Source organism: Penicillium atrosanguineum (assembly GCF_028827265.1).
Source record: "Penicillium atrosanguineum strain IBT 20685 chromosome Unknown utg000003l_segment0_segment0, whole genome shotgun sequence".
NCBI lineage: Eukaryota > Fungi > Ascomycota > Eurotiomycetes > Eurotiales > Aspergillaceae > Penicillium > Penicillium atrosanguineum.
This window is the reverse complement of record NW_026623135.1, coordinates 1,296,507-1,314,432: the sequence shown is the minus strand read 5'-3', so window position 1 is coordinate 1,314,432 and position 17,926 is coordinate 1,296,507. Positions and strand designations below refer to the sequence as shown.

Genomic DNA, 17,926 nt, shown 5'->3' with positions numbered 1-17,926 from the left:
TCGCCTACATTCCAGGGCTGTTGTCAAGGGAGTCCGGCGGGTGATCGGGGAGCCTTTTGGAATGTTGCTACCGAAACCCGACAATTCACCATAGAACGTGTTCTAGGCCAGATACTCAAGGCCAGATACTGAGCATCATTAGCTTTGATCTCTATTTTTGACAGTTATGACATTGTGATCATGCATGGCTTTCAGCCGTTGCGCTGTCGTTGGGGGGGGAGATAAATGAGATATCAAGGGTTGAACCACCCACGGCAGCCCGTCAATATGGTATAAGTAAAATAGATCGTATGTCCTCAGTAGAGTCGAAATAGCCCCAGGCCTTAAACTTGGTATAAATAAGTCGATATATTGCTATAAGTGGAGTTCTAACCAGGCGTAGCAAAGGTAATCATCCGATTGAATGGTAGCTGTATAAACCTACGCAAGAAGCAGCAGCTGGCGATAGATAGCTGGATATCTGGAATACAAGCTCCGGGGGTAGGATATCAGTGTCCTTTGCGGCATATTTTATCATTATTCAAGCAACTATGCGTACTGATATACATACTGCCACTATTAACTCAAAGCACGGGTGTGGGGTGAGAGGGTTGAAGTGCAGGTGACGGAGATAAGCAAAGCAGAATTCCAGTGTTGGTTCTTCGAACGGACCGCGTGATTGTTTGCAAAAGAAATCGCTGCATTTCCCTTAAAACGTCGTGTAATTGGGCCGTGGCATAGAGGCTTGCGATCACAAAGAAAGAAAAAAGGCATGTCGTCAGATTCTCGTCGGCACCACATGCAGAAGGGGAACCTTCCGAATTTCGTTATACCTTGGCTATAGGAATCTGGCAATGCATTACTCAAGCGTGCGCCTTGATCTGGGCTTCGATCCAATCCCATAACTCCTTTCCCTTACCCTCTTTTAGTGCTTCAATGATATCCGTCCTTGGGTTACGTGCTTGGACTCTACCCCACGGGATGATAAACCCGCCCTGTTGCTTCTCTGTGATCTCCGGACTGAGGCCCGCATATAGCTCGGTATAACCACCTAGCTTTGGTGGGTATAGTAGCCAGTTCAGGAAGAACATCATGAATTTAGTCTGAGTGCTGTAGATTTGGGTTTTCAGGTTGCCCGGGTTCTGAGCTACGCTGATGATGCCGTCCTTGCCATAGCGCTTCCCGGCCTCGTCAGCAACCATCCAGTTTGCCGCCTTAGACGTGGCATAGTTTACATAAGCGTTGTTGATCCCGCCCTTCTCGATATCCTCGAGGTTGTAGCCACCATTCGGGGATAGCTGCTCCATAGTAAAGGAGCTGGCCCAAACGATGCGGACGCTGTTCTTTGGAGAGGTTATCGCCGCCGCTTGCAATTTTGGGAGGAGTAGCTGAGTGAAGAGAAAAGGAGCGATGATATTGACTCCCATATGGGCCTCAATTCCCTGTTTGGTCTTGGAGCCAACCTTCACAGCTCCAATTCCGGCATTGTTCCATACGATATCGAGGCGCGACTCTTGCTCGGAGAATGTTTTCGCGGCGCTTCGGACCGCATTGAGGTCGTCGAGGTCGAGATGGAGGAATCGAAGACGTGCAGAGCCAGATGGGTCTGCAGACACAATGTCCTTGATGGCCTGTTCAGCGCGTTCCCTAGAGCGACTGGCCATGTAAATGACGGCACCGGTAGGGTAGAGCATCTTGATGAGCTCATAGCCAACGCCCTGGTTCCCACCGGTGACCATGAACACCCGTCCCTCTTGGCTGGGGACATCTTTCTCTGTAAAGGTCGGTGACGGCGGCCAAAACTGGGTGATAAGGGAAGAAAACGCCATAGTGGATATTTGTCTCCAGCTTATATATGCGCAGTGTTTTCCACCTTCATGTCTTACGCTCGTAGCGCAACCCACCGATGACTGGGCTCCTTTTATCTTTACGCAAGGTTCCATGGCGCAAAATGCCTTTTAACAATGACCATGTTGTAGTGAAGCTTTTTTTAGATTCAGCTAAGGAAGTAGGTCGCCTTTTCCCTCCAATAGGCTATTTAATAGGGGTTTAAAGGAGCAATGATCCCAAAACTTTTCAGCTCGCTTACTTTTTTGACGCCTGTCTCTGGGGGAGCCAACTTTCAGAGGGTCTGATCCCTCGAGTGGCCGTACGGGTCCATACGTAGAAAGCGGAGTAATAATGCTTAAAAGGTAGAAAGAGTAAACCGCGCAGGTCCGTGTGGCGGGGGTCCGGGTCAAAGCCATTCCAACCATAGTGCCAGGACCGTCCGGGAGCCTCAAGGCATAGGCGGATATCACTTGGGATATAAGATTTGAATTTCAGACATGCTCCGTAGATATTGAAAGTCCCACTGGGACTTCTCATATGGGACCGTCCCGTCCTGTCCTGTGGGATTCACGGGATGGAACATAGGACCGACCATGGTCCCGTAGGTAATGCTCAGAGAGTAGATCAGATGGCTTACGCAATTATCACTGATCCGATCAGACCGCTCAAAGGCGTGCTCAGTCCTTTCCAGTGAGCAAACAGTGGTCAGACCTAAGCACTAAACCGGAAAGGGAACGCCAGGAAGTAGCAGAGGAAAGCCGGTACATAGTGTAATGGAGGAACTGCTAACTGGACGAAGAGGCGGTCTTTCAGATGATTCAGCATTTTGTGATATATAAGACTTCCTGCGCGCAGTATAGCAATACAGACACACTTTCTCTTCCAAATCACCCCTATGTGTTTTCCTCTCCTATAGTCCCACTACCCCCAGTGGCCAATCTGTTCGTAGACAGACAGGCAGAGGCGGGTCTTCCTACGGATTCCCCTTTCAATAGGTAGGTATCATACGTACTAATATTCCACATTTTTGTAAATTTATTGTACAATTGGGCGTCTAGTCAGCCATCCACATTGAATAAAGAATTCCAAGTGCTAAAGCTAACAAGAGGAAGTAGAAATATTGCGGGTTTCGCTTGCGGAGATAGATGGTAGGGGCTTGGGATACGCTCAAGGTCCGACTTGAGCCGCCATTCATTTCAGGGAATTCCCCTGAAAAACATACACCCAAGGAGTCAATAGTAGCGAGATTTGTCAGAGATTAACTACGATAATTATTTTATGAAGCGCAAGGGCGCGGGGGGCCCCTTCCATGGACCGAAACTGGAATGCTAGAAGGGCTTTCCTCAGCCCTATCCCTACTCATACCTATCTCAAACCGGAAACTTCAAGCATAGCTTGTTTTCTTTATATTTATTAACCGAGAAAACTCTGGAGAGAGCCAGAGGCAAGCATTAGCGAGCAGTGGAAGACTCGAGAAGTCGAGTACCCCAGGCCCTTGGACCCCTAGATTCGGGACCTCCTGGATTGCGATCGCCGAGCAAAGCTTATCTGAAATGTCCAGTTGATCTCCGTGCCCGGTTAGGGATCTGTATTAGTATGAGAGCCTTTGCAACAGGTATTCGCGGCTACCGGCCTTGAGAATGGAAGAACGGTACCTTTTCAAGGTTGACTCGGCCTAGACTAGCTCTGGGGGTCATTCAGGGGCACTTCACAACTAAATTTTCGTTTTCCCATCGATTTCGGATTTTACTTAGGTAAATATTTTTTATGATCCAGAGGCTTTGAATACCCTTCTAGCGTTTCGATTCCATTTCTGGGAAACCAATTCTGATCATTGGCTCCTTGTCTGATATATAACACACTATTCATACCATTTTTTGCTCCAAGTAATTTTACCGAGGGATCCCAATGACACGCTGGATAGCCTCGCCATTGCTCATACCGGTATCAATGACACCCGCAACCTTGAGGATATTGACAACACCCTCGATGACCTTGGCATCGACACCACGGGTACCATTAGTAAACTTAGCATCCTTCAACCACTCGGTGGCATCCTCCTCGATGTAGTTGCAGCCTAGCTCGCCAGTTCCCAGCAGCTTGACCACCTGAGCAGTGTCAGCCTCAAACTCCTTGATACCCTGGTCTAGGGCCTGGAAGAGGCTCTGGAGACGTGCGTCCTTCTCTGGGTTGGGGAACATTGCTGTCGACGCCACGATCATCCATGATGGCCAGGGAGTGAAGATTTCGCCAACGTTTTTCAACGGCGGGTTAGGCTTTTCACTGGTTGGGTGGAAGTATGGCTTGGTTGTGAAATGTTCCCACATAAAGAACTCGGCTGTTGGGTTAGGGGCTTGGTCAGGCTGTGCCTCGTCCTGGCCAGTGACTCCATTTCGCAGGGCACCGAAGGGGCCGAGAACGACGCTGGTCAGGGAGTCGGACTTCCATCCTTGCTGCTGAGCAAGCACGAAAGACATGACATGGGAGCCACTAGAAACGAGCCAGTCAGGGTTGCTCCGTATATCGAGTCTATCTATGCTGACAGCCTGGACTGCATGCTTACCTTCCGAGGCGACTGACACCGACTCTCTGGTCCTTCAAATCCGTCACACCATTGACCTCCCCACGGTTACGACCCGTGACAATCGCCCAGCGCAGCGGGTTGTCGACCCAGTGACCGACGATCTTGTATCCTCCCTCCGCAGGATTCTGGGGCTGTGTCTTTCCGGTCAAACCAGCAACCCAGCCCTCAGTCAAACCGATTGCAATATCAATCTCATTGCTTCGCAGCGATGTGATCATGTGGCCAGTTCCGGATGGGAAGGGAGTCGTGACAATCTTGAATGGAAGGGAGGCGACGGCCGGAGAGCGGAGGGCGAGGTGGAGAGGAGTGAGATAGTGCTCTAGAAGCAAGGGAGGATGTGATGTCAATCAGTGTTGCCAAGACATGATGGAAACAATTGTACGGTTCCAAAATAGTGCACTGCATTCGGGCAGACGTCGAAGCTCGAGCTTGAGGCGGGGTACATACCGGGCACATAGCCGATGCGGACGGTAGGCATTTCAGCCATTTTAAGATGTGAACTGATCAGATCTTTTGGCTCAAGGTAGGGAGAAGCAGGAGGACTGGGACCAGCTTATGGAGAAGAGTCCGCGGAGCAGAAGCATTAGCATTAGCACCGCAATCGCGGGGCAGATCCATGGCTTCCCGAAACGGATTTACCCCGGAGATAGCAGCTTCCACTTTAGCATCATGAATTTATAAAATATGAATTATTAAAGTCGTTTCATTCAGAATTATAAGTCTATGGTCGCTATGATTCCACCGATCTCTTCTATCTACAGAAAATGCAGAACACAATCGTAGTGCGCCCATAACAGCTTCATTAATTCATCCGGATGTCCTTCTCTGCTTGGCCCCACCGGTCTTCGTTACCTTGAGAGCTGACAGGAGCCCGAGGAGTCATCCGGGTAAACATCCAGTACTGGAAGCCCAGGTAGAAATCGCACACGCACTGGAACATACCGCACACCTTGAATGACCAGGGGATGGCCTCTCCGCTGCAGAAGAAGTAGCTCATTTTCATGGTGTCACCAAGGAGCCATGATGCAAGAACAGACACTCGGAAGCCCTTACACGAGCCGGAACGATGGTTGGCGAAGATCTGAGGGATGGGGAGAATAGCTTCGACAGCAAGTCCGACGCAGCCGAGGATGCTGATATAGGTCTCTGAGTCGGAGATAGGGGTGAGGTGGATCACGGTCAGGATAGCGACAAAGTAGCCCAGGAACAACCAGTACCTGAAGTAAAAATGGGTTAGTGCCCCTTCAAGTATATAATCTTTCTCATATACACTTACGGCTTTGTGCTCCTCCACTGCCAGAAGTCGTATGGCCGGACGAATCCACCGTCAGAGCCGCTGCTGAAAGGCGTATGCTCGATCCCATTTTTCGCGCCCGAGGCGGGCCGGTTGTCCAAAGCAACCTTGAGAAGGGTCGCCTGCACAACAATCATGACCAAGGCCTGTGCCAGCAGGGCGCCCGAATAGTATTCTCCAAACCAATAGAAGACCCTGAAAGCACGTCAATACAATGGCCATTCCACGACTGTCTCCGCTCCTTTGACAGAGACGGGCGGAGACTTACTTTAAGATCGACGCGACAAGCATGATCAACGGAATGTCCAAGGAGAAGCCTGCGGAGCTCCTAGTCCGGTGAATGCTGAGGATCTGGTCCGCATAGGACGTGAGGGGAGAGGAAATGAGACTAGCGCGAGAAAGAACAATTAGTACACTGTGTTCACAAAGGAATTGCGATCTTGGACATACAAGACGGGGGCGCCATATTCAAGGGCGAGCTGGATGAGAGACATTGGGCTGATCTTTTGCGGCCTCCGGGGGGCATGTAATGGGTAAACAAGAATTCAGCGGAGCGTTTGTCCTAGATTGACGGTCTCCGGGTGTATTCAAAACTCCGACACAACTGCAGGGAAGAAAGGCGACCCGGGCTCAGCTCGAAAAAAACAGGAACAAGCTTTGGGAGAACCAAAAGAGGGCAGACAATCAACGCGCCGCATGCGGTCCTTTTTTTTCGTCACCGTCTTATGTCAGCAGCACGGGGCCCTGGCGATCATCCGTCCTTTAGAGTCCCTTGGCTTAATTAACTAAACAATGTCGTGTGAATTAGGTCAGAAGGTATCTATTCAATCAGTGATCAAGATTAGGCAATTTCTACCTTGCAGAATTATGAAGATGAGGAACTATAAATCCTCGTTGACCCCATAGTTGCTTTCGCGTCAAACCTACATGAATATACATATACGTTAGCACCAAAGGAAATATATGCAAAATGGGTCAACGACACCGCCTATGTTGGACTAGATGAGAGCCAAGCACGGTGGCTAGATTCGTATTTACGTACTTTTGTCCGTCAAACAGGTTGATCCAGGTTGTCTGTGCACAGCTTAGCGACTGCACTAGCGCGTCGTTTCGTGATCAGCTTCCACAGGTCCAGGCTTCTTAGGGACATCCAGGCGCCAGTAATTTTTAGGTTTCTACGTCCAAGCTTTGAAGTCGGTCCTTGGACACTTCAACCTTCCTATTGTCGATCACGACACCTGCAATGCAATCATGGACCCCACAGATTCGGACGAAATGAGCGATGTTCGCGAAATTGAGTTCCCTCAGAACCTGCTTGACAAAGTGTGGGCAGCCCAGTTCAAGCCATATCCACATGGGCAGAAGACCGACAACCCGAATCCGTCTTGGGTGTTTGTGCTGTATCACGATATTGACGAAGCGGGAACGGACGAGCATACGACAACTATTGTCGAGGGCGTATTCACTACGCTACAAAAGGCCAACGAGGCCGCTCTGAATTTTTTCATAGAAGACTATGCTGCTTTCTTCGACCAAAAGGAAGACATGTCGAATTTCTTCGAATCCAATACAGTAAATAACGACGGCTTCAATACGGTGGAGTGGAATATCCTCTATGATGGAGGTGTTTCCTTGGAGGCAACCAATGCCGAAGGACCAAAGATCCATGTCTATGTTCAGAGCCATGAATTGGAATAAGAACCGGGGCGAAACTACACTAAGGCCTGCGACTGGGCTAAGTCACTATTCGCTCTCGTCTGTGAAGATTAGAAACAAATACACGAACCGTTATGGACTTCTCTGGATAAATTCTCGAACTTCACTCAAAGAACCAAAAATAACAAAGCTCAATACAATTCGATGTCTGATTCAACCAACAATAAGCACCGGTACCCGGAGGAGCTCCTCCGTCATCTCGGTGCAGCCTGACAAAACCCACCCGAGCGGAGAGGAACCCATGACTACGTTTTCATTGTGACCCATGACGAACGGTCAATGTATAGCGAAGCCGAAGTCACGATTGAGGGGGTCTTTAGGGCACTGGAGATGGCCCACCGTTTCGCCCTGGATTTTTTTGCAAAGCACTATTCTGATTCCTTCCCCAACTGTTACGAAGAAGGATCGTACGATGAGATGATGGTCAATGGGGTAGAGTGGTGTGTGTTTTCTGACGGAACCTTGTCGCTAGAGACGCACAGCGAAGGCAACGATGGGGCAAGCAGCAATGTTTCTGTAACTGGGCACATCTTGAAATGAGACCTGGGAATGCTCGAAGGAGTCCTGGACTTGTATAGTCCACTCGGGTAGCTTTCGGGAAGAACCCATGGCCCCCTTCTTAAGAAAACCATTGAAATGAATCTGAGTGATCAGTCCCCGGCAGCCTCGAGCAATCTTGTATCTCCGGGGTGTATTGTAAATCAAAGGATGCTGATGCTTCAGTTTATTTTTAAGTACAGACACCCAGGAGATGGCAAAGATCGTAACTATTGCAAATTCTGAGATCACAGAGGCGGAGCAGTCTTGGCTTTTTTCTGTGATATGTTTGTGAATGTACAAGACTTTAGCGTACAACTTCGCAGAACTCATAGCACCAGGGGCAAGTAAAAAATAGCTTCATAGCATGCTATGTGTACAACATGTCTTTTCCAACACGACATGGAACTGAGAGAAAATTTCGAGTCGCGAGTAGTAGATTTATGGGCCTGGAAGAAGAGTGATGACAGAACATTTGAACTAAATGACTTGCATGCTGTATCGAGAATCTGATATCTCGTATCGTACATATATGCTAGATCTAAGAATGAGTTCCATACTCAGAACTCTATCCGCCACGTCTTTCCAATGCTGACATTAGGGCTCTTAACAACAGCATACGCGGCCTTTCCATCCTGCTGTTCATAGTACTCCAACGAGGCTGTGGACCCAGCCTTAGCTCCATCCTCGATAACAGTGACGCTGCTCTTGTCCTTCCACTCAGTGGGAGGATCAACAACAATAACACGCTCGACAGTGACGCCCGCCATGGTCTTAAGATATTCGGCAGTCTTTGCCCCCTTGATGCCGAGATTCTCAGAAGTCAAGGTTGAATCGCGGAAGTGGAACTGGCGGTGGATATAGGCCCCGCGCTCATATTCAAACGTCTCTCCGTCGTCGACGTAGATACTGCCATCGGCTTCGCCGTCCTTATTGAGAGTGATGACGAAGGTGTAGGGATCCCATTTCATAAGGGCACTACTGCGACGAGGGCGGTCCCGTCGGGGAATGATGTGGCCACCCTGCATCAACAGAGGCACCTTGTCCTCTGGGGCAGGGACAGTATGTCTCTGGCCTGCACCCTGGTAGACGGTGAAGTCGAAGTAGTCATAGTACTTCTCGTCATCAGCGATATAGATGTCTGTAGTGAAGGTGTTCTCCTTGACGACGGGCTTGGCAAGGAGGCCAGTCTTGCCAAGGTACAACTGATCATCGATGGTAAAGCCTTGCTCATCATCAGGGAAGAGGTAGTACTGGGGGTACACAATGGGTGTTCCATTGACCGAAGCCTCGTGGAAGGCAGTATACCACGCAGGAAGAAGCTGATATCTAAGACGAATTGCCTGGGAGATAATAGTTCGGTGCGGCTCGCTGATCAGGTACGGCTCACGGCGACGGGTGTCAATGTGAGCATGGGCACGGAAGAAGGGATACCAAATGCCAGCTTGGTACCAGCGGCTCAGAAGCTCCTTGTCGGGGTTGTGGAAGAAACCACCGACATCAGCGCCAGCGAAGGGAAATCCTGCGATACCGTTGTTCAGGACCATGGGCAGAGAAATAGCCAGGTGGTCCCAGGTAGCTTGATTGTCTCCAGTCCACATAGCAGACATACGCTGGGCTCCAGCGTAGTAAGAGCGGGTCAGGATGAAGGGTCGGCGGACCTCACCCTTCTTGCGCTCCAGCATGGCCTGGTAGGTGGCATTGACAAGGGTGATGCCATTTACGTTGTGAACATCACGGTGCTCCCAGTCTCCATAGTGCATGTTATCCTTAGGCATGGTAGTTTCGGGTCCATTAAACACGGACGGCTCGTTCATGTCATTCCAGATGAACAGATTGGGCATCGACCCCTTGAACTTGTCGTACTTGTGCAGGCTGTTCCACCAAGGGAGCGCAGCCGGGTTGAAACAGTCGACCCAGTTTGATGAGCCAGGCCAGCACCATCCATCGTAGATCTCACCATCCTTGTTCAAGACAGCGAGACCCTTGCTGGTTAGCTCTTGAGAGACATAGAAGTTGTCCTTGTTCTTAATGTGAGGGTCAATGAGGACTACAAGCTTCCGCTCGGATTCGTCAAGCTTCTCCTGCATGCCTTTCGGGTTGGGGAAGGTGAGCGGATCCCAAGTGAAGTACTTCCGGTCATCGGTATACTCCAAGTCGAGCCAGATCACATCGTAAGGAATCTGGTACTTGTCGAACTTCGCATCCACCTCCTTGACATCCTCGTCGGTGACGTAGTTCCAGCGGCATTGGTGATAGGCAATGGCAAAGTGCTGAGGGAGCTGCGTATAACCAGTGAGCTGACCATAGGTCTTGCTGATATCCTGGGGAGTAGGTCCAAGGAAAACAAAGAGATCAATTCGGCCGGCTTCGGAAAACCAGTGAGTCTGGGTATCCTTCTTTGAGTGGGCGCTCATGGACAGCGGGTTCGAAGAACCGGCTTTTTTGACAATATCAACCCAAGTTTCAGCAGCATTAAGCCAGAATACTCCGACGGTAGAGCCCTTGCGGTGAGCCTGCATGAAGGGAATCGACCCATACAAAGTCATGGGGCTATTGAGCTCATATTCAAAGACATCGGAGTTATACATTCGGTAAGGGTTCTCATGGTTGCCATCTCCGCCCCTAAATAACGGTCAGTTGGGTTCGAAATTGAGATCAGGCAAAAGCATAATACCTAGTCTCTCTGAGTGAAAGCGAGTCAGCGTGCTCGGGAATACCAAACACATGAGTATATCCAGGGAAGGTAACGTCGAGACCAACACTCTCAGGGCCACGAGGCTTGGAATCGGTGTTGCCGCCAAAGGTCTCTTCCCACCAAGTGCTCTCGTCTTCCTCAGACTCGCCCTCCTGGCCTTCGACCTTGGGCCGCCAGTGCTCCATGTTCAACAGACCTTGGTGATTGACCTGCACATGAGTCTCGCCATCTCTCTGGAAGTCCACCTCGAATGGGGCATGTCGAATAATCGCCTGGAAATTGTCATTCGGTCCGTAAAGAATATTGGTGAAGCCGGTCTTGGTTTGGGCATTCAAAGTGGCTGATTTGCTGATTTCCAAGCCACCAACGACAACCCACTTCTCAGCCTCGTCATAACGTTTCTTGTTGACCTTGCTGCCGTGTCGGACTTCGATATCGCCCTTCATGCGCTTCTCTTCATCGACGAGGACACGAGCAGCACCGGATTCGAGGAAGGAGACCGTGAGGGGCAAGCGGATCTTTTCATTTGTAGCGGTAGTTTTGATCAGCATACCCGTCAATTGGCCATCCTTGAAGTGGATAGTAGCGGGGTCCAGCTCGTAGGGGGAGCTCCATGACGCGCCTTGAGCGGAGGCATTGTCCGCGAGGGCTCGGTTTCGTTTGCAGAATCCGGATTGTTCGCAAGTCTTGAAGTTTTCATGTTTCACAGCCACTGTCAATGGCGAGGTCAGTCAGATACTGGGGTAATTCCTGGCGTTCGCAATGGGATCTCACATCCGGGAACAACAATGCATGCGATAAGAACGACCAAGGAGAGCAATAGCGTCCAGCGGGACGCAGTTTGACTCCTGGCCATGATGGGAAATGTGTATTCAGAGACCCTCAATCTCTAGTTGTGTACAGATGAAGGATGTTGACCAGCATCCAGAGGTACATCAACAGGGAAGCTCCAGGCTGGCCTGACGGTGGATAGCTGGGGTAAGACACCTGAGGCTACAAGGCATGCAGGCCATAAGGTGTCACGGTGTCAAAATCAGCTGCCTGAGACGGATGGCACCCCTCGTGCCCCACCAATGGAGCAACACTGGCCAAAAAAGACTCGCAGGTATTTATTCTCCCGTCTCCCCTCCCTCCTCTTTTATCTCCCATCCCTTGCTGATCCCAGATCTTTAACTCCAATCCATCAAAATGTCCTCCGAGCAGACGTAAGTTCACCATTATTTTCCCAATGCCTTGTCTACCTCCTCTCCGCACCTATCTACTCCTCTTCTATTCCCTCCTTCATTAGCGGTGTAGCTAATCAATTGCTTCAGTTTCATTGCCATCAAGCCCGATGGTGTCCAGGTACGCCTTCGACAATCTCTCGACCGAAAGTCTTGACAGACAATCGGTTCAAGCATCAATTGACTATATACTAACGCTACCACAGCGTGGACTCGTTGGCCCCATCATCTCTCGTTTCGAGAACCGCGGCTTCAAGCTCGTTGCCATGAAGCTGACCTCCCCTAGCCAGGAGCACCTCGAGAAGCACTACGCCGACCTCGCCGGCAAGGGCTTCTTCAAGGGCCTCATCTCCTGTGAGTAACACCCGTCTCGAGTCCAGCCTGATACCAAGCTAACTCCGATGTCAGACATGCTGAGCGGCCCCATCTGCGCCATGGTCTGGGAGGGTAAGGACGCCGTCAAGACCGGCCGTACCATCCTCGGTGCCACCAACCCCCTGGCCTCCGCTCCCGGTACCATCCGTGGTGACTACGCCATCGATGTCGGCCGCAACGTCTGCCACGGCTCCGACTCCGTCGAGAACGCCCAGAAGGAGATTGCCCTCTGGTTCGGCCCCTCCGAGGTCCTCAAGTGGAAGCACACCGCTTCCCAGTGGATCTACGAGTAAATTACTCGTTCCATGGTGTCATGGCCTGACGAGCGCTGCTCATCGGCTGCTTGCGACATAGATTTGCAGTAGTTGAAGAGTGGTTCTGATGGCTTCAATCAAACAATATACAATTCATATGATTTATGAGTATGAGTACAAGTACGATCATTTATTACCTTAGCTTTTTCTCACGAGCCTCCTGGCCAGACGGGTTGTCGGTGCGAGGACTGTCCGCGCAAACCAAGGCGTTGCCCATGCGCTCGCAGCCAAACGAACGGGCAGTAAAGCCTTTGTAATCGCATAAGCTGTAGCGAACTCGAGCACTAACCGTATACCTCCCCGCTGCTTTTCGCGTGGCGCTAACCCGGTGACTTCATGATCTGCGACTGTGCTCACGTCGGATTCATCGACCCAGCCTTTTTTCCTCAACCAGCGCCCGAATCGCGCAGCCCCTTCGTCAAAGGCATTGTTCTCCCCGGTACCGGATGTGAGGTCTGGCATCCAATTTCCATAATGAAATGCGCCTACCAGTCCGAACAATGGCAGCACAGCGGTGATTTCGTGGAGGATAAAAAAGGATGTGATATGGGTCACCGGTGCTCCGAGTAATGGTGCAGTGTATGCACGGAGGAAGCGTGGTAGACGGTCATTCAATTGGCGCAGACGAGATTGGGAGTCTTTGGAACTTGACGGGGCTGGTTGCGGAGAAGAGGAGAGGTTTCGCCGCGGCGTTCGAGATCCTGTGCCTCGGAGACGGAGATGGCGAAGAAAGCTCGCCGGGCGCTGAGAGGCCATGGCTGGGTATCACAAAATATATCGGGAGGAAACGGCGTTTCTCAGAGGGAAACCATGACTGGGTTGGGTAATAAGGCGCGGTTGTATAGGTCCAAGCTAAAGTACAAGTTCGCGACGGGGCAAGTTCGGCTATCGATCGCACGGGCTTCGTATCGGGCTGAGTAATCTCGTTCCGGTCGATCATCTGGTCTCTAAAACAAGCTTGACTCCCTGTCGATGTAAATGCAAAACGTAATAGAATTCTAAATGGTGCAATTGGAGGGAAATGGTGTAGATCCGCCAAAGTGCGGGATGGCCAGGGTATCGGCAGGCGTAATTCGTGATATTTCCCGATGCGTTCGGGTCGCCAGTTTTATTCCATGAACGGTCCACTTCTGCCAACTTCACTCTTCTCGGTGCCCTCCCATTGCTGTCCACATCCTTCGCAATGGAGAAGAAGATTACAGAGAAGATCGCGGCATTGCCGCCGGACGCAAATTACTTTTCGCTGGAGTTCTTTCCTCCTAAGACCCGTATGGTGGGGTAACCCCGCGACGGTGGAATCCTAGTGCAAAGAGAGATGGCTAACGATCGTGAACGTTATAGGGTTTTGCGAACCTGTCTGCGCGTCTGGAGCGCATGGCCCAGGCCCTTCGCCCGCTCTTCGTGACCGTTACTTGGGGTGCAGGCGGAAGCACAGCGGCCCGTTCCCTCGAGCTCGCCGAAGTCTGCCAGCGCCAGCTGCAGTTGACGACGGTTCTGCATCTGACCTGCACCAACATGAGCCGCGCATTGGTGGATATGGCTCTGGAGGAGGCCAAGGTGCTGGGTATTCGCAACATTCTCGCCCTGCGTGGAGACCCGCCTCGCAGCGAGGAATACAACATGCATGGAGAGGACGATAGCAACAAGGACTTCACCTTCGCTGTGGACCTTGTGAAATATATTCGCAAGCAACATGGCGACTACTTCTGTATTGGTGTTGCCGCATACCCAGAGGGTCACCCGGCCGACGCTTTCCAGGACGTCCAGGATCCCATGCGTGATCTGCCCTACTTGATCGAGAAGACCGTTGCTGGTGCAGACTTCATCATGACTCAACTCACATACGATCTTGAAGCTTACACGAAGTTTGAGACCATGCTTCGCAATCACGAGTCTGGAGTCTTCAAGAACATTCCCATTATCCCGGGCCTCATGCCCATTCACAGCTACAAGATTCTTACTCGCGTGACAAAGCTTAGCAACGTGCACATCCCAGATCCCATTGCCAAACGTATGGAAGAGCTGAAGCATGATGACGATGCTGTCAAGCGTGCTGGTGTCGATGTCGTCAGCGATATCGTGGGAGGTATCCAAGAGCTACCGTCCCCGGGCCCGCGGGGCTTCCACTTCTACACTCTGAACTTGGAGAAGACTGTCTCATTCATCCTTGAGCGATGTGACTTGATTCCGCCTTTCTCAGCCATTGATGAATCTGCCTTTGAGGACGTCGATGTCGCTGTTTCTCTGGAAACTCGGGCTCGCTCGCTGGCGAGACGCCGCTCTTCTGCCAACTCGCAAGTACACAACCGCGTCATCGTGGACAAGTATTCTGGAAAAGAGTCATCTCATGATTCCGTACACGAGGCTCTGGCAAACAGCGCCGGATTGCCTGCCATGCCTCCTGGCCGTGGAACTACTCTCCAAATCTCCGAGGGTATGGGTGCTCTTGGCCGAGAGGCTACATGGGATGATTTCCCCAACGGTCGATGGGGTGATGCGCGCTCGCCTGCATTCGGCGAGATCGATGGCTATGGACCTTCACTTCACGTTACCTCCGCGGTCGCTCGCCGACTCTGGGGCCACCCTGTCGACCACTCTGACATTAATACAATTTTCCGTCGCCACGTCAACGGTGAACTGTATATGGTCCCATGGTCAGAGGGTGGTGCCGAGGAGGGCGGCGGATTGAATGCTGAGACGGACCTCATTCGGCCCGAGCTGCTCAAACTCATTGACAGCCGCGGCTGGTGGACACTAGCCTCCCAGCCCGCTGTTAACGGCGTCCGCAGTGATGACAAGATCTTCGGTTGGGGCCCGCAGCGTGAGGGTTTCGTCTTCCAGAAGCCTTTTGTTGAATTCTTCTGCCCTAACAAGGATTACATGGAAATCCTTAAGCCGTTGTTCGAAAAGCACGGTTATGACAAGCTCACCTGGTTCGCCACGAACAAGACCGGAGCTTTCGAGTCTTCCCTACCCACACAGCCTGCCGATGTCGATCTCGATGAGCTCGACTCAAACCCGGATAGCGTTAACGCCGTTACCTGGGGTGTCTTCCGCGGCAAGGAGATCGTCACACCAACCATTATCGAAGAAGTCAGCTTCCGCGCCTGGGGCGAGGAAGCCTTCCGAATCTGGGACGAATGGCGCCGCATCTACCCTCACGGCTCGCCCACCGAGCGGTTCCTCCACAACGCCAAGAACGAGGCCTGGCTTGTCTGCGTCGTCGGACAACAGTTCGGCGCCGGTACCCAGCGCGGCAGTAAAGAAGAAGAGGATCAAGTTAAGTGGATGTGGCGCGTGCTGGCAGGCGAGGTTTAAACCCGAGACCTTCTCGCATCTACACCTACGACTACACCCCGGATATACCCTAGAAACCCCTGTCTTGAATTTATGGAGATGACTCGTCTGGACGTGAAAAAATTTGATGGCATCACGAGATATTGGATCATGTACAGTACTCTTGAGCTTGCGCAATTGATTTGTGGCATAGCCACATGGACGGAAACAAGATCGGTCAAAATTCGTATGCAAAATAGGGTTTTCTATTCAAGATGCTCTTATGGCCAAAGGTGCCAAAATCATAAAGGGCTTCGTAAACAAATGCTCCAGTTTCTCATGCTATGACCCCAGCCAATTCGAAATACCTAGCATTCATTGTATGGCATCTATACCTTTTCGGCAAATCCGTGTCGTTCCAGACCTTCCGCGTCAGTATCTGGTGTCGCAACCGACGACTGGGACTCGTTGAATTTCTCCGACAGATCGTCAAGGCGGCCATACACCTTTTGCATACGCTTGGGATGGTTGGTTCCCTGTCTGGGAGCGATGTAGTGACCACGCAGTCTAATTGTACCTTTGTTAGATGGACATAAATACGAAGGTAGTGAGAGAAAGACAAACCGAGGACCCTCGCCGGACTGGCTTGGCAGTTCTGAGTCGTATGCACGATTGAAAGCGTAGACGTCCTCATCAAATGTGCCTTGCTGGATACTATCTCGTATCCCCGCGAAGAATTGATCCATTATATGGTGGTTGTGCAGTTGCAAAAGAACCCAGGCGGTCATTTCCTTCGCGGCGAGGAGATGATTCAAGTACGCGCGGTGGTGGTGTCGGCAGGCATAGCATTCGCAGCCTTTTTTGAAGGGTGAAGTGTCTTTTGCATGCTTGGAGGGCCACAGGTCAATACCTAGGGGTTGAGGCTCGCCACGTTCTTGCGTGCTAGCCGGAGCAGGGAAGACGAAGTCCAATGCGATGCCAGCATCGGAGCATGCGCCAATCAAAGGAATAGTCATGAGATCTGCGCCAAGTGAGACCTCTCGCAAAATCTCATGGGGAGTCACAGGCTCGCTGAGCAATAGGCGAGGAAGGTGGCCAATATTTTCTGGGATGAAGCTCAGAGAAGTAGATTCATACAGCGCCAAACCAGAGAGATGTTCACGAAACTCATTTTCCAGATCTTCCAAATAAAGCAACTGCTGCGCATTCTCCAACGGCAATACCGGCGCAAAGTATGCCGCTTTTGATGTTTTACCTTCCGCCACAGAAGACCCGTATAGCTGCTCCAATGCATCACGAGTAAACGCATGTGTCCGGTCAACCATCTTTTCGCGCCGTCTAGTGCCTGGTGGCTTGGCAGTGACTATGTCTGCCAAGCCAATAGCAATATCGGGCTGAAGTTTTTGAATCGCTTCCACATATTGGTGGGCTGTAAGCTGTCGGAATCCGACAGAGGTCAATATCGCAACGGAGGTTTCGGTGTTTGTGGGTGGGCATGGGATCGAAGGGAATCGTCGCGGCGCGAGGATCATTGGCATGTCATCGGGGGCGCAAATAAACCGCCTCAAAGGAGATTCTCCAGGTGCGACTGGAGTTTTATATAGCGGGGCAGGGTGCTTCTTTTCGATGACTGATAGACGGGACTTGTGTTAGTTGTTGTTGTCGGTGTCTCAGGTCAAGACGAGCAATTAAACGTACAATCCTCTAAGCCAATGAAAAGGCTGTTAATAGCAGTCTCCTTCCGGACCACGTCGTGCGCAATATGCGACACGGCACCCCGCGTGGTCAGTGGAACGAAATGCGGCGTCGAGATGGCCTGGCGACCGGGAATAGCCAATTTCCCCACTCGTGGTGCCAGCACTGGAGCTGCAGAGCCCAAGATACTAAAATTCATCTCAGGAGTCGTAGATGTCTCGGGGTCCATGGCGGCGTTGTTCATGGAATGGCCATGATGCGGTTGCGATGCGATCTTATCGGGCGGCAGAAAAAGTGTCACCGGTACAAGGGCCTTCGCTTCAATCTACCCCGGTTCTTGCTACCCGTATTCACTGACCTAGCAATTGTTCCTAATTGGGCCAAATTGACCCCCACCTCGTGGAA

At 51.3% G+C, this 17,926-nt stretch overlaps 9 protein-coding genes across 9 annotated transcripts; 3 read left to right on the top strand and 6 right to left on the bottom strand.

Moving 5' to 3' along the window:
* Positions 1–842: 842 nt before the first annotated feature.
* N7443_003906 (uncharacterized protein) lies at positions 843–1,808 on the bottom strand (the record flags this gene model as incomplete). The annotated part of the gene is made up of 1 exon (XM_056883962.1): positions 843–1,808. One exon carries the CDS (start codon positions 1,806–1,808, stop codon positions 843–845), a length of 966 nt encoding a protein of 321 aa, XP_056742240.1.
* A 1,893-nt stretch (positions 1,809–3,701) lies between these two features.
* N7443_003905 (uncharacterized protein) lies at positions 3,702–4,880 on the bottom strand (the record flags this gene model as incomplete). The annotated part of the gene is made up of 3 exons (XM_056883961.1): positions 3,702–4,299; positions 4,373–4,712; positions 4,841–4,880. 3 exons carry the CDS (start codon positions 4,878–4,880, stop codon positions 3,702–3,704), a joined length of 978 nt encoding a protein of 325 aa, XP_056742239.1.
* A 315-nt stretch (positions 4,881–5,195) lies between these two features.
* Positions 5,196–6,181, bottom strand: N7443_003904 (PQ-loop repeat-containing protein; the record flags this gene model as incomplete). The annotated part of the gene is made up of 4 exons (XM_056883960.1): positions 5,196–5,610; positions 5,670–5,882; positions 5,956–6,075; positions 6,138–6,181. 4 exons carry the CDS (start codon positions 6,179–6,181, stop codon positions 5,196–5,198), a joined length of 792 nt encoding a protein of 263 aa, XP_056742238.1.
* A 757-nt stretch (positions 6,182–6,938) lies between these two features.
* N7443_003903 (uncharacterized protein) lies at positions 6,939–7,385 on the top strand (the record flags this gene model as incomplete). Its single annotated transcript, XM_056883959.1, has 1 exon — positions 6,939–7,385. One exon carries the CDS (start codon positions 6,939–6,941, stop codon positions 7,383–7,385), a length of 447 nt encoding a protein of 148 aa, XP_056742237.1.
* Positions 7,386–8,500: 1,115 nt separating this feature from the next.
* Positions 8,501–11,494, bottom strand: N7443_003902 (glucan 1,3-alpha-glucosidase ROT2; the record flags this gene model as incomplete). The annotated part of the gene is made up of 3 exons (XM_056883958.1): positions 8,501–10,565; positions 10,618–11,350; positions 11,413–11,494. The coding sequence occupies 3 exons, from the start codon at positions 11,492–11,494 to the stop codon at positions 8,501–8,503; spliced, it is 2,880 nt and encodes a 959-aa protein (XP_056742236.1).
* Positions 11,495–11,826: 332 nt separating this feature from the next.
* On the top strand, positions 11,827–12,529 carry N7443_003901 (uncharacterized protein; the record flags this gene model as incomplete). Its single annotated transcript, XM_056883957.1, has 4 exons — positions 11,827–11,843; positions 11,952–11,982; positions 12,068–12,215; positions 12,270–12,529. The coding sequence occupies 4 exons, from the start codon at positions 11,827–11,829 to the stop codon at positions 12,527–12,529; spliced, it is 456 nt and encodes a 151-aa protein (XP_056742235.1).
* Positions 12,530–12,688: 159 nt separating this feature from the next.
* Positions 12,689–13,306, bottom strand: N7443_003900 (uncharacterized protein; the record flags this gene model as incomplete). The annotated part of the gene is made up of 1 exon (XM_056883956.1): positions 12,689–13,306. One exon carries the CDS (start codon positions 13,304–13,306, stop codon positions 12,689–12,691), a length of 618 nt encoding a protein of 205 aa, XP_056742234.1.
* A 427-nt stretch (positions 13,307–13,733) lies between these two features.
* N7443_003899 (methylenetetrahydrofolate reductase (NAD(P)H) MET12) lies at positions 13,734–15,868 on the top strand (the record flags this gene model as incomplete). Its single annotated transcript, XM_056883955.1, has 2 exons — positions 13,734–13,823; positions 13,892–15,868. The coding sequence occupies 2 exons, from the start codon at positions 13,734–13,736 to the stop codon at positions 15,866–15,868; spliced, it is 2,067 nt and encodes a 688-aa protein (XP_056742233.1).
* A 347-nt stretch (positions 15,869–16,215) lies between these two features.
* On the bottom strand, positions 16,216–17,750 carry N7443_003898 (tRNA-ribosyltransferase family protein; the record flags this gene model as incomplete). Its single annotated transcript, XM_056883954.1, has 2 exons — positions 16,216–17,456; positions 17,525–17,750. The coding sequence occupies 2 exons, from the start codon at positions 17,748–17,750 to the stop codon at positions 16,216–16,218; spliced, it is 1,467 nt and encodes a 488-aa protein (XP_056742232.1).
* Positions 17,751–17,926: the final 176 nt, after the last annotated feature.